We start from the raw sequence: 15,563 nt of genomic DNA, 5'->3' as shown, positions 1-15,563 counted from the left end.
ATTTATACTATTTTACCTTTATTGTCCCATTTTTATTTCTTCCTTCCCACAGTTCCTGAGGCTGTGTTGTTGGTTGGTTTTGTCTTATTTTGATTTTCCAGTTTTCCCTTTTGTTCATATTGTATAATTTCTGTTATTTTATGTGAACATTCACTGATTATTTTCTCTTTCTCCTCCATTCTGCTGTTGAAGATATCCTTTGGATTATATATTTCTATCATTTTATGTTTTAGTTCTGAAACTTGTTTTTAACAAGTATTATACTTGTTTCTATTTCTTTGCTGGGCCTTTATCTTTTCATTTGTCTCAAGTGCATTTTAATTACTCATTGAAACATTTTTATAATGGCTGCTTTAGAACCTTTTTAGATAATTCTATCATGTGTCATTTCATCAATGGCATCTATTTATTAGCTTTTTCATTCAAGTAGAGATTTTTCTTCATTCTTAGTAAGCAAGTGATTTTTAGGTAGAAACCTGGATATTTGAGGTAATGTGTTATGAGATTCTGGACCTTATTTATCCTTTTTAAGTGGCTTCATCTGCTGCTACTGTGGTAGCAGAAGACAAAGGTTGTTACTGTCACTTGACACCTGAGACAAAGAAAGACTCATTCCTGCTGGACAGGGGTATGAATTCCAGCTCCTAGGCCTCTGCTAACACTAATCTGGCTGGTTGCTATCCCTCAGGTGGCTTCCACTGACAACACTGTGAGTGTGGGAGGGTACAGGGTAGTGTCAGTATCACTGGACAGTGGTGGTAGTCCTAACCTTTCTCAAGACTTCCTCTGGCACCATCCCAGAGGTTATTACTGGGGGGTGAAGTCCAGCTAGTATCTGAAAACACCATCTTGACCTAGCTTTTGGAAACCCCTCATTATGAGTATGGAAGTCCAGGCTCCCCACTTGGCCTTTGCTGGCATGCATGGGAACAGGTTATAGTTTTTCTTTTGTGTTTGCCTAGAGTGGAGAAAATATTATGAAAGAGTTTTCTGCCTTGCTAAGCTTGGCCTTTCCTTTGACCCTTAATTAGAGAAAACAGGTTTTTGTTGGAGCTTCCCCACACATACACACCCCATTGCTATTTCCAGGTTGTCAGCTTCTTCAACATCAAGTTGGGGACATAAGAGAGTGACCCAAAGAAATTCCAGGAACTTCTTGCTATGTAGTTTCTCAGGTACTGAGGTCTCTAGGTTCTAGCCTTTTAGTGTCTTCTTATGTTTACTTTATATACAGTGTGAGGCAGAATAGGGAAAAATATACCTACTCCTTCCTTCCTTCCAGATTCCAGTCCTAAAGTTTTCTTATTAACAGTTCTTCCCACTTTGAGGAATGGGCATTACATTGAAATGTTTCATTGCTTCAGAGGACTGAGAAGAAACAGAATTGTCTCTGGAGCATTCCCACACTCCTTTTCGACTTCAGTGTAAACAATTTCAATGACTATGATCAGTTTGATAGAAAAAGTAGAAGTTCCTTCAGCATTTAATGCCATGTTCTTTGAGATCGGAGATTTTGAAATGTCTGAAGACTTTATTTGTAAATAGCAATTTGTTTGGCAGTTTTTGAGTTTATTTATGGTCTTTGCTCATTCTGTTTTTCCCTAAGAATCTTGAGGCCTATCCTGAGGGAGCTCAAACCTGAGGACTTAAATGTTTGTTCTCCATTCCTGACACAGGGCATTCACTGTGAAAGTAAAGCCAGATTCGTTGATAGTTACCCTCAAGAATAGAGGCAACACTCACTCTGCTGGCTGACCTAGTCCTAACTCTGTTTTTAGGGATGACTGTTACTTCATCTCTGACCTGGTTGTAGCTGCCTATCATTAGGGGCAGCTAGTACTCCATGGATTGGCCTGGTTTTAGTTATCAGTAACTGGTATGTCATTGATTGTTGCATTTCTGATTTAGCAAAATGTAAGAATTCAACATTGCAAATAAACTGTGAAATTTCTTTCTCTTTTCCAGGCAAAAACTTATTATCCCAAATGGAGGTTGCCCTATTATTCTGAATACTTATTTCTGTCAGAAAGTTTTTACCAAAGAAGATTCAGAAACAACTCACAAACTGTACTGTCATGACGTACTCCTTCCAAGAAGAAACATCACTTTGGCCCAGATGTTTAAAATTAAGGATCTATCCAATAATTCACCTGAAAGCCAGGTAAACTCTCATTGGCCCAGAGGTTTTATGCTTGTAATAACATTGATCACTAGATTTGAAAGGACTTAGGATGTTCACTTTTTACCCTCTTCCACACAGATAAAGTTAGAATATATTATTGTTATGCATGAAGATAGTATAGTTCAGGTCGGCACTTAGTAGTTTTTTTTTTTTTATCTTTCTAATTATGTATTTATAACCTTTATTCTAGTATATTAAAATTTATGACAGTATTTTCTCTGTTCATATCTTATAATTAAAAATATTATTTAAGCCCTTATTTATTGATTTAAATTTTTTTTTTTCATAAGCGCCATATCCCTTGAGTTCCTTAAGATAGAAAGAGCTGTATAAGTTTGAGATTATATGCTCGAAATTGATTTTGGGAATTTTTTTGGCCCTGAGCCCTGATCCTCTGCCAAGATGAATTTGGGGAACCACTAAAATTCACTGAAAGTGGGCATGATATGTGCCCCAGGGACTCTTTCAGCTCCGGGAGTCAGTGTTGCTCCCAGTGCCCTGGCCTCAAACTCACTGGATTAGGGAAGCACCACAGAACAAAATGCTGAGACTGACCAAGTAAAGGAAAATAAGAAAGAAAGGTAGACTAACTTTCTGCCTGTTTTGTACCATATAATCAAGCAAAAATCTCCCATTGACTATTGAAACAAGTATCTGGGGTGGTTGTGTGAAAAGATCACTCAAATCAATTTAATCATAACATTTTAAATATGGCTTAAATGGGGTTGGGGTCTAGCTAGCATGCATAAGGCCCTGGCTTCTATCTCCAGCACTACAAAAAGAAAAACAATAATAATAAGAAGAATGATAATATATATATACACACATAAAATAAATATATTTTACATATATTTACTCTGACAAATATATATTATAAATAGATACTACAAATAATAAATATATAAAATAAACAAAATAGATGTACATTACATTAAAATATGATTTGAAATACATTTTTTGTACTTCCATTTTTTTATTAATTCATTTTAGTTATATTTAACCTTAGGATTCATTTTGGCATAATCATAAAAGCATAGAATATAATTGCTTTAATTCTGTCCCCAATAATTTCCTGTCCCTTCCCTCCTTTCTTCCCCTGCTCCCTTCTAGCTACTCTACTAATCTCTCTGCTATTTACTCATATTTTTTTTAATTACTGCCTTATGTATATACATAAAAGTGAGATTCACTGTGGTGAAAGATCAGATTCATCCTACTTTTCTTCCCTTATTCCATCCCTCCTTCCTCCCCCTTAATTCCCTTCCTCAACTCCACTGATCTTTCTTCTATTTTGTTGGAATTCTTTCTACCTTTCCTTATCTTTTTTTATTCTTCCTTATTTTGGACAAGCCTCCACATAACAGAGAAAACATTCAATCTTTAACTTTCTGGGTCTGTCTTATTTCTTTTAGCATGATAGACTTATAACAGTGTCAGTGAGGTGGCTATGTAGCATATTGGTTAAGAATATGGACTTTGTAACCAGATGCTCTGATTCAAATCCTCCCCCAACCACTTTATGCTAGGTGACCTTGAGTAGTCTCAATTTTCCTTATAGAATGGTGATAATGATATTGTCTTCCACATTGGATCATTGTGAGGATAAGCATATTAATATGAAAAGAACAGATCCTGGAAAATAGGAAGCACTTTAGAAGTATCATTATCTTATGCTAGTTTATATTATCACATAGAGTTTTTTGGAGGATATGTGGGCATGCAAAATTTTTAGCCTTATTAAGCACTTAACAAAATAGTTCATTTTTTTTCAAACCTTAGTCATTCGCTTATTTTGTATTTTAGTTTGTCGTGTTGAATTTATTACTTCTTTTGAAAAGACAAATTTTTAAAATGACTTTGAGTTGTTCAGTAGCAGAACTATCCATGCTGTGATCATGTTGATAGGAAACACTCAATCATCCACGCTGCTCTTGTCCACCTTCCCCTCCTCAACAGGATGTGGAGGCACATACCATGTTTCTTTTATCTTCATCATTCCTTCCCTGTAGTGCAGATCCATTAGGAAATTGCTTAACAATGTCATTATTTGGTGGGAAGAATGATGTTGTAAACTGAAATAACTCCCTTTGTATGTCTTGGCCAGGTTGTGTATAGAGACCTGGCTACCACAGGCAAAGACTGGACCAATGGGCCCAAAAAGGCAAAGCAGCACTTCACAGCTGAATCCCCCTTTAGTGATTCTCTCCTGGATGTGGTAGAAAGCCAAGGAGCTTCCCCGTGGTCAGGAGTGGGGGTCCAAGTCGTGGTGCAGAGAGTTTACTCACTACCTGGCAGAGATGGCACTGGAAGCCAGCAGGAGAGTAGCTCAGGGCATGCAGATCCACCTGAGCCAAGGTGAGTAGTTGTGTGGCAAAATACAAGCATGGGTGGGCAAAGTCAACCAGACAAAGGGTTCAAGAATTGGAGACTCTGCCTGGAGCACTTTCTAGGCTGTATGGGTTATTTTTGTGTATATTTTTCTATTATCAAAATTTGGGACACATGGTATGATAAAGAATTTTATCTGCTTATTTATTTATGTTAAAAACTAAAAATCATGGTTGTTACCTTTAATTTTACTTTGAATGACTCATATTATTGAAAATAATATAAACATAAGATATATTGATACTGTTCTAGAAAAGCTAAGACATATAGCCACCATACCTAAAAATAACATTTAACTACATCGTTTTATAAGTCTTGAAACTTGAGTAAATGATGGCAGTTAGAAAAATCTGTGGCTTTCAGAGATTGCTATATCAAACAGTGAACACCAACAATGCCTAATAGAACTTTCTGCTATGATGTAAATGTTTTGTTTTGACTGGATTTGCAGGAGCCTCTTACCATATGTCATGCACATGAATTGTGCACATGAAATGTGGCTACTGGCTGGAGGTGATGGTACATGCCCTACAATCCCAATTACTCAGAAGGCTAAAGCAAGAGGGTCACAAGTTTGAGGACAGCCTAGGTAACTTAGCAAGAACCTGTCTCAAAATAAAAAATAAAAAGGACTGGGGATGTAGCTCAGTGGTAGTATGCCTCTGGGTTCAATCCCTAGTACCATAAAAAAAAAAATAAAAAGAAAAGAAATGTAACATGACTACTGAAAGTAAAGAACTAAATTTAAAATTTTATTTAATTTTAATTAACTCGAAGTACCACGTCCACCACCACCCAACATGGCTTGTGGCTTCTGTGATGGTGGTACAGCTAAATATTACGTGATCAAAGAAGTACTTTCCTTAAACTATGAAAGGTATATCTCCTCTCTAATCAGATTTAGGCCCTTCCAGGTTTTGTGCTTTTTCCAAATAGCCATAGACATATCATTGACTGAGGAGCTTATTTATGTCAGAGCCTTCTCATAACTTTTTGAAGCTATCTTTCTAGTGGTGTCAAGATAATAAAATGGATAAAATAGAAATTAAAAGTACATATGCCACTTTATCAGAGCAGTCATATTTTCTAACTACTCTTAAGACACATTCTAAAGAAACAATATTGAGTTATCCTATTCTTATGGTAACTTCTAATGCTAGTCAAAAGAGCAACAGGAACCAGGCATGGTGGCTCACACCTGTAATCCCAGTGGCTAGGGAGGCAGAGGCAAGAGGATTACAAGTTCAAACCAGCCTCAGAAACTTAACAAGGTCGTCATCAACTTAGTGAGACCCTGTCTCAAAATAAAACATAAAGAACTGGGGATATAGCTCTATTGTTAAGTGCCCCTGAGTTCAATGCTCAGTACCACCAAAAATAAAGAGCAACAGGAAGTACTTGTATAAATTACGAATTGTCTTCGAGTGGATGGTACTTTATTTGAAAACACTATGATTTCAAAAAGTCCATTTAAGGTCTAGAGTTAAAGAATATTTCTCTTGTAATTATAGGAAAATATTTTTTGTTTGGAATATGAATGTTGTGAAATACATTCAATCAGCTTTACTATGGTAAGGTCTGTACTATGGCTTATAGCTGTAGACCCTTGTACTTAAATTTGTGGTAAATTTAAACAGATATTCAAGACAATTATAGAGAAGATATAGGTTTATGTGTTGTTGTTGTTTCTTTTCTTGACTTTTTTATGACACATATCTAATGTTAGACTTTAGAGAAGGGAATAGTAGTCAGCTTGGCTGTGAGGATCCTGGTAAAGCTTTCCTGGCCCAGCAGACAAACCACACGTTTCCAGGACAGGGAGACAGCAGGGCTGAGTCACCAGGAGAAGGCACAATCAAACTTGACAGTGAAGTTGCTTCTTGATAAGTAATCACAAACAACACACATCTTGAAGACTGTTCTTCCAGGTTCCTCAGTTATACTTGTTTTATTGTTGAACAGAGAAGGTTCAAAGCTAAAGTCTAGCGAATTTTTACCAATGGTTAAAGCATTTTTAATGCCTTAATTTGTACCTTGGAACACAGGCTGAGACACATCAAATGGAAATATATTTATGGTGGATGGAAAGAAGACCACTCATAAATTTCAAAACAAGAATACAACATTCACTTATTCTCTGTGTGTGAATGTGAGCCTCATGCATGCTAGGCAAGATCTCTGCCACCAAACTACATTCCAAGCCCAACAGTTATTTAAATGTAATGAATATGTATTCTATGCAGTACATTTCTTGTAGTATATGTGATATTGTATAGCATTGCAGCTAATGGACATCATTCCCATTTCAAAGATGAGAAAACAGCCTGAGAAGTTTTCACTTGCTGACAGTTATGTACATGGACAAAAAACAAAATGTAATGGAATACAAAGTCCCAAAATGGCAGGTAGGTCATATGGAAGTCAAAAGAAAAGGGAGAAAATTAAGTTAGAACCAGGATATATTTGGTCAGTGGTCCTGGATCAATAGGAGAAGTAAAAGTGCTTCACCCTAAAAGATTTGATTGGACTGTGTAGGAAAGTGAACTTTTGGTTTGAAGACAGGGCTGCTAAGATGTCTTTTGGGTACAAGGAGATCTGATCATTAATATTTTCTAGATTCATGTGCAATGATAATGATCAGGCTCTGAAATTTACAAATCATATTAATATAGAAGAAGAATCGTGCTTTACCCACTACTAATTCTTAATACGTATGTGTGTGTGTATACATGTGTGTTTGTATGCGTATGAACATATTAATTTATCTGCCTTGGAGACCCATTCAGCGATATACTTTGTAATGTTAAAAAAGCTTTTTTTTGAAGAAACTGGTGTTTGTTTTCTGTAACCTTATTTCCATCTTGCTTAAAGTATCTGCAGAACAACTCAAGACCACTCAGTGGTTGTTCCTGTCCACTCAGAGGCTTGAGCAGTAGGAGCTGCAGACTAGTCTTCAGTGTCTGGTTGGGCACTCTAGTCTTCAATAGGGAATTGCTGATAGGCGCAGAGGACACCTATACACCTTCAGACTAGTCTGCAACCTGAGGTTGAGTAGCAGTGAACTTGGGAGCTGGATCAGTCTATTCACCCTGAAATTCCTCCTTAGTCACAGCTTTTTCAGTAGCAGCCTGCTCTTCCTTTTCAATCTCTTCAGGATCTCTATAAAAGTAGAGATCTGGCATGATCTCCCATGATGTTCACAGGAAATGATGTCACTCATGGGCAGAGATGCTCTACCACTGAGCTACATCCTTAGCATTTTTTCGTTCCCAGACATGTTCTTCCTAAGTTGCTGAGGCTGCCCTTGAAGTTGTGATCCTCCTGCCTCAGTCTCCTGAGTCGCTGGGATTACAGGCATACACCACCACACCAGGCCCCAAATGTCTTCAATGAGTGAACTAAGACAAGCTTGATCACTATATGTTTTTCTATAAAGTGCCAGAAATTGCTATATCAGAAGAAATTAAGGCCTGTGGAAAAGAAAACAACTATTTGTCCTGGTTACTCTTGCCACAGTCATTCCCATTATCCCTTACCCAGACCAGGTCTGCTAGTTCTTGATGGAACTCTGCAGGAGGTTCCATCTACATTTACTTAGCACCTTGAGCTTAGATGTCATCTCAATCTGTTCCTAGCACTCTGGCAGTATTACTTTTCTCAGATTAGTAAGAGCTTGTCTCTTAATGACTATCAGCCCAATTGGTGCCAACTTTGAAATAAAAGGAAATTTATTTAAAGCAAACCAGTACTGTTCATGTTCAGATAGTTTCAGCCAAAAGGCTCATGTCCTCTGGGCTGTAAAAAATGATCAAAAATATACATTGAATTTCAGAAATATAATGGGTAAGAGCCTCCCATTCATTGTTCTTCTGGATGAATGCATTTAACTTAAGTTATTCATGAAAGCATTTCTGTGAGGTTGCCCAAGGTATGGAGGTCAGAATAACCAACACAAATTTAAGTATTATAAATCACTAAAATTAAAAAGCCAGTGTAGAGTATACTCCCAAAGCTACCAAATTAGACAATTTGTTTAGAACCCAAACAAAGCTTTTTAGGATCCACTGCTTATTGGATGATTATTAAATAAATGCATGACTAATAAAACCATAGGTGGTGGTGATGTTGTCGTCATCATCATTATTGTTTTATTGAGAATGGAACCCAGGGCTTTATGCATAGTAGGAAAGTATTCTACCACAGAGCTATACCCCTATCCCTAACCAAAGACACTTCTTTTTTTTTTTTTTTTTTTTTAAACAGAAAGGGAATTCTGGTCTTGGAATGTTCCCAAGAACACTAGAAATTAGTATTCTTCTCCTAATTTTTAGTGGAAACTGAGGCAAAAAAAAAAAGAATAATTCCCCAATTACTCCCTATGTCATAGCAGGTCTAGACATACTAACTTGTTCACAACTAAAGGTGATTTCCATTAGACATCACCTTCCATCCTCCCACCCTAAAATGTCCTTTTCTCTTCTTGAAATATTTAACTTAGAAACCAGTCTTATCTTGTCTCTCATTGTAGAAATATTTGAAAGAGAGTTAGTCTCTTGCAGGAGCATTTAATTTACAGAAGTTGCTAAATAGTTATGTATTCAGATAAAAAGTTGAAGAGGTACCTTCCTGTCTAACATTTAATAGTCATCTTGCGTTGTAGTTTTATGAAAGTTCATGGAGCAGAATTCAGAAAAAAAGCTCATTTTTCACTCTCCTTGTTTTATTCTTACTTTTAATCTTTTGGCCTTCCTTTATTCTCCTCCTATGTTTCTTCCTTTTTTTCACTAAAGAAAAGAAATCCACCATGTCCCAGGCCAGTTCTCACAGTACTTAACAAAATCTTGTGTTCATGGAGCATTATCTTGTGGGCAGTTCCTCCCAAAATAATAATAAACAAATATGCTTATAATTACAAGTTGCAGTAAGTACTCTGGTGAGAAAAAAAAAAAAATGGATTCAGTGGCACAGGAACACAATATAATATAGAGGATTTAAAGATGAGAGCAGAGGAAAGCCAAGCATGGTGGTGCTTTCCTGAAATTCCAGCAACCTGGGAGTCTCAGGCAGGAGAATCATAAGTTGGAGGCCAGCCTGGGCAAGACTGTGTTTCAAAATAAAATAAAAAGGGCTGGGGATGTAGCTCAATGATAAAGTACCTTTGGGTTCTATCTCCAGTACCACCAACAAAAATAAAAGGCAGAGGAAAGAACATTACATGCAGAAGAGAGACTACTTGTAAACATTGTCCTATAGGAGGGAAGAACCAGGGTGTCCAGGACACCCACTTATGCCAGCAGGAGAGCCCAGACACAGTCCAGCCACAGCCTCACAGTCCAAAAGCAGGAGCTGCATCATTTATTGTGACTTCCCACTGATCCAGTAGTAAGGTTTTTCTGTTTGAAAAATAACTTCAGTTGCCAGTTGGAAATGGAAGAAAATCAAGTGGAGCAGGTTTCTTTTGGAAGCAGAGACCTAGGAAGCAGCCACTGTAGCAGTTCAAGTGCAGGTTGACTTGTCAGGGCCCTGAATCTCAGATGGCCCCACTGGAGTTGGAGCAAAGGTTCATGTTCTAGATGTGTGAGGTTACCTGGTAATGGTCTGGATTATGTGTAGGGAGTTATGTAGAAGGAAATAGAAGAATGATCCTCAGCTTTAGTTCCTTGGAGGAATGGTGGGATGTTTACTGAAATGAGAAATACTGGAGTGAGAATAGGTTTGGGGGAAAATTGAGAATTCACTTTGGGGCATGTGTAGTTTAAGAATCCTGTAAGACCAAGAAGAAACCAAGAAGAAATGTCAAGTGGGAAAGTTGTATATATGAATCTTATATTCAGAGGATTTTAGATTGGAGATAAATGTTTGGGGGTTCTTAGCCTATAACTGGTCAGTATATATATTTGTATGGATATTGATTTATTTGCTGGTTTTCAGATTCTATTTATTCATGGTGCCAAGTTCCAGTGGCACTAGTGGGCATGCGGTGGAAGGCAGAGCACCCCTTTGACCAGTATCCAACCCTTACCATCCCAGGCCATGTCTCCCACCCCTGCTGCCTGCACATCCTTCCAGAGGTATTCTGTCATTACTAGTGTCCAAAGTCAGGGCAATGGAGAAAGATCACTTTAGAGAAATACCAGATGAAGAAAAGAAGAAATGCTAACTTTAAGCTCTAAGGGCCTCTTATGTCAGAGAATGGATAGAAAAGGGTCCAGTGACAAAAACTAAGGATGCAGGACCAGTGATGCAAGAAGAACGTCCCCAGGCCCATGGAATGCTCAGGATGGGCATTCAATGTATGGAAGCACACAGCTACAGTGCTACAAAAAAGCCTAATAAAGTGAACGTTAACAACCTGTGTCATGCCCTTGGTGAGGAATTCCTGAGCAACTTTATGAACAGGAGGTGAAGGGGATAATGAAGGTAGAAACCAGCTCAACACAGAGGTAAGAAAAAGGCTTTGACAGTGAATGTTTTGTTGATGCATAAGGGGATCCAGAACCACAATGAGGGCATTTTGTCTCACTTCCAAATGGTATATGTAGGTACCATTTTTCTTTAAAAATGCATTAACCTTGGCACAGTGGTACACACCTTTTAGCTTGAGAGACTGAGGCAGGAAAATCACAAGTTCAAGGCTAACCTAGGCCGTTTAGCAAGACCCTGTCTCATAATGAAAAATAAAAAGTACTGGGGGTATGGAGAACACTCCTGTTCAATATCTGGTATCATTTTATTTAAAAAAAGCACTGAAACAGAGGCAGGTTATTTCATGTAAAAACAGAAGTTCTGGAATTAGACTGGTCTGAGTATAGAGCTGACTTACTTAGCAGGGAAACTTGGAACAAAGTATGTTTCTTTCTTTGCAACACTAAAATTATAATGCTTATCACTGGGGTTGTATATGTAAAGTATTTAACATGATACTTCCGTGTAATAAGTGCTCAGTAAAGAGTAACTCAGTAACTCTTTAAAAAAAGTAAGCACACATACTTAAAATTGTAAAACACTGATAAACACTATTGTTACACTAATAGAAACCTAAAATAATCATACATCACATTATAAATCAGCCTTCAGTGTTAGTATTGAATCTGTTATTCACCTGCTGGGGAAGCTTGTTTGAAGTTGGTTTTTCCTTGTATGCTTTTGGTCACCTCATGCTCACCTCAACTCCTGCCCTATCCCTACCACTCCCATCAACGAGGATTCGATGTCCATTTACTTTAGAAAACAAACATTTGAGCAAATATGTGAAATGTGACCACTTTTGTCGTAAACATAGTATAGAAAACTTTCCTAATGCTGTGTCTAGTATTGGGTGGTGCTGGTAACTATGTTGGTATATTTTTGTCTTTGTTCAGAGCATTAAAAACTAAAGACATCCAAGATTCCTAATAGTGAAAATGCCCAGTATTAAAGCAGAATAAGGAACATGAAGTAATAGAAAGTGGGTGTGATGGCTGAGGCATTGGTCTTGGTATGTGCATTGACTGTGGAGAAAAAAATCACGTGTCAAGCTTGTTTGATTCCTTTCGAAGAGAAGGTGGTTGACATTGAGTCCCCCTGTGTGCTCACAGCCAGGTCCTCTGGGTGGCCACAGCTCTTTCCCTGCATATGAGTCTTACTTTCTTTTTTATTAAATAGTTGAGTGATATACTGAACTTGCAACTTCTTTTCTGTATATTTAGGTAGGGTGGCATATTACTCCTTCTGTGAAATAGTAGCACATTCCTGCCCATGGTTAAAGACCAAGGAGGGAAGACCGCTCCCTCATTTACAATACATAGGTCATCTCACCTGCTCTTCTGTTTGTCCCCACAAACTTCCAGTGTCTGTGGAATGATTTTATTGATTGATCCGTTCAGCATCACATTTTCATAAGGTGGTTGTTGTCACTTATACTTGATTTCCGAAGTTTCTTTGGTGCTTCATGTTGTAGAAAAGGTAGGAATACTCCTTTTCAATGATTTGAGTACTTTCATTGTGATACAAAAGCTATTGTAAAATAGAGTACCCTTTTTATGTATATCCTCATAATTGATATACTAGCCCAGTTGGTTTTTATCTGTGCTCACTAAATAAATTTGAATCATTTCTAAATCATTAGCTCCATATTCATAGGTTTTAAGTAAACGTTGTGGTTCTTAGTTGTCCACCTCTTAACTTTTCTTATTTCTTCTGTAAAACAATTCTTGGTGGTCCTGATACTCTCCAAGGTCATTTGATTCAATTTCTTCTCAGTCTCTTCTCTCTATTGCTAATTCTAATTGACATCCTGTCCTTTTATGTTCTTTCTGAGTCTTCCTGTTCCCATTCTGACTTAATGCGAAGAGTAAGATACTATCGGGGCCCATGGAATTACATAGCTAATGCTTATTGTTCTTTACTGTATACACAGAGATATCTAGAAATTGACTAAAAGGAAGCTAAGACTATCTTACCCTTCCCTATTTTTATTTATTTATTTTTTAATTACTTTTTTAGTTGTCAGTGAACCTTTATTTATATGCAGTGCTGAGAATTGAATCCAGTGCCTCACACATGCTAGGCAAGCACTCTGCCACAGAACCACAACCCCAGCCCCCTTTCCCTGTTTTTAAAAGAGCTTTACTTATGTAAAACTCCTATCACATAAATATGATCTATTGAAAGTGTGCAACTTAATGGTTTTTATTATATTTACTGAACTGTACAGTCATAACTATTATCTAATATGGGAACATTTTTGTGACACCCCCCCAAAAAAAAGAAACCCCATACCAATTCACTACCAAGTCCCCATTCTTCTCAATTCCTGACACCACTGATATAATGTTTTTTATTCCTACAGATTTGCCTATTCTGGGCATTGCATTTAAGTAGAATCATATCGTATGTGTTCTTTGATGACTGACTTCTTTGATTTAGCATGTTTTCAAGGTTTATTCCTATTGTAAAATATAGTAGTACATCATTTGGGGCCTAATAACAACATTTTATGAATATACCATACATTTTCTATTAGTTGATGTACATATGGGTTGTTTCCACTTTTTGACTAATATGAATAGTGCTATTGTAAACATTTATACAAGTTTTTTGTGTAGACATATGTTTTCAGCTCTCTTGGGTACATAATTAAGAGTAGAATTGCTGGGTCATATGGTAACTCAGTGTTTAAACCTTTGAAAAACTGTCCATTTTCCAAGGTGGCTGCACCATTTTACATTCCTGCTAGCAATGTATGAGTGTTCCGGTTTCTCCATGTCCACAATAAAATTTATAATCATCCAGTGGGTTTGACGTGCTATGTCATCGTGGTTTTGATTTATATTTCCCTGATGATTAGTGATGTTAGACATCTTTTCTTGTTTATTGGCTATTTGTATATCTTCTTTGAAGGAAAGTCTTTCGAGTCCTTTGCCTGTTTTTTATTTTGTTGTTTTTAATTTGGTTATTTGTCTTTTTATTACTGAGTTGTAAGAATCCTTTATATATTCTGAATACAAGGTGCTCATCAAATATGATTTGTAAATATTTTTTCTACAGTGTATTTTTTTCACTTTTGATAGTGTCCTTTGAAACACAAAGATTTATAAAGTTGATGATGTCCAACATCTCTATTGTTGTTATTGCTGCTTATGCTTTTGATATTGAATGTTGCCTAATTCGAGGTTATGAAAAATTCTGTTTTTTCTTCTGAGTTTTATAGTCTGTACCCTACATTTAGGTCTGCGATACATTTTGAATTAATTTGTATGTATGGCCCAACATTGTGGGTTGGACCCTACCAATGGGTGAGGATTATATTTAATAATAGTAGAAGTGTATCCATTACTGCATTTTCTGCAAATACTATGTTCCCAAACATGTCTCAGTTAAACGTATCATTTTGGGCATTTACTACAATGTGCACTGTATTATATCCTTTTGTGCATGTCATGTGTTTCCTTCTAGATGGCAGAAAATAGATCCCATTAATCTACCCCTTACACCTTTTTTACCACTTTTATTATTTTATTAGTCTAATGTGAGGTTACAACTGATTGAAATTTCAAGTGTTTCATAGCAGAATCAAAGGTGTAGATCATTTCAAAGCAGTATGTTCACATTCTTTAAATTCTCATGATACCAACCTATATCATTTGATGATGTTCTCAGTTATAGCTACATACCTTGAATAACATCCTGAATGAACTTATGGATAACATGAAAACAGCAATGAAATTTTCCATATTCTTTTCCAATATATTATACCAATGGTAGACTTGAATGAAACAATGAAAAGGAATGGCAACAGCTTAGTAATATGCGTATAGGCAGTTATGAAAGTTAAGTTTTGATAATAGAATGAAGATGGCAAGAGTAATTTTCCAGAATCATATCCAGACCTAATGTATGCAACCATAATTCTAAGTTGCATCTTAACCTGGCCGTGGTGATTTTCCAGCACCTGTTCTCTGTCAAGATCAAGAGTGATTTCAAGGTGACCCTATATAAAGGCATGGAATTTTTCCCTCCCAGTTCCTGCCCTTTTTTCCCTAGAAACTTTTGCTCTTCAAAGAGGCTACAGATCTGGAACTGTCTGTGTCCCTACTCTTAAGCCTGCAGCTGCACCCTGGAGCAGCATTGTGGTCACATTAGAACTTTCCTATGAACCAGATTGCAGCTCTGGAATGTGCTTTGCTGAGATGACAGCAGGGAGAAGAGCCATGGGAGACAGCACACAGCCTGGCAGAGTTTGTGGGGGTGGCCAAATGCAAGCCCACAGTGACACATGCCTCTGTGGCCAAGAAACACAGATAGGGGAAGATCAAGTCTGACCTAACTTGACTTCTTGCCCCCTCCACCCACTAAGCTGCTATACCTTGCTATTCTTCTCTTCCCTGTTTGCATCGTATCAAGTGACCTACTCTGCCCTGCCTCTCAGCTTCTGCTAGATCCAGAGCACTTGATGTAGCCAGTTTGTAGTCTTGGTAGTCTCACCCTTGTACTGATTTCTTGGTTCTCCAGT

General features: G+C 37.2%; 1 protein-coding gene across 9 annotated transcripts in view; it reads left to right on the top strand.

Annotated features, from left to right (window-relative positions):
* Positions 1-15,563, top strand: part of Spidr (scaffold protein involved in DNA repair) — a 434,237-nt gene that overhangs the window by 292,487 nt on the left and 126,187 nt on the right. For all 9 annotated transcript variants that reach the window (XM_047546455.1, XM_047546929.1, XM_047546285.1 and 6 more), the window contains 2 exons: positions 1,966-2,161; positions 4,287-4,537. In XM_047546455.1, the coding sequence (XP_047402411.1) occupies positions 1,966-2,161; positions 4,287-4,537 (447 nt within the window). The remainder of the gene's footprint in view (positions 1-1,965; positions 2,162-4,286; positions 4,538-15,563) is intronic.

Source organism: Sciurus carolinensis, chromosome 1 (genome assembly GCF_902686445.1).
Source record: "Sciurus carolinensis chromosome 1, mSciCar1.2, whole genome shotgun sequence".
Taxonomy (NCBI): Eukaryota; Metazoa; Chordata; class Mammalia; order Rodentia; family Sciuridae; genus Sciurus; species Sciurus carolinensis.
This window is presented reverse-complemented; position numbering and strand designations above follow the sequence as displayed.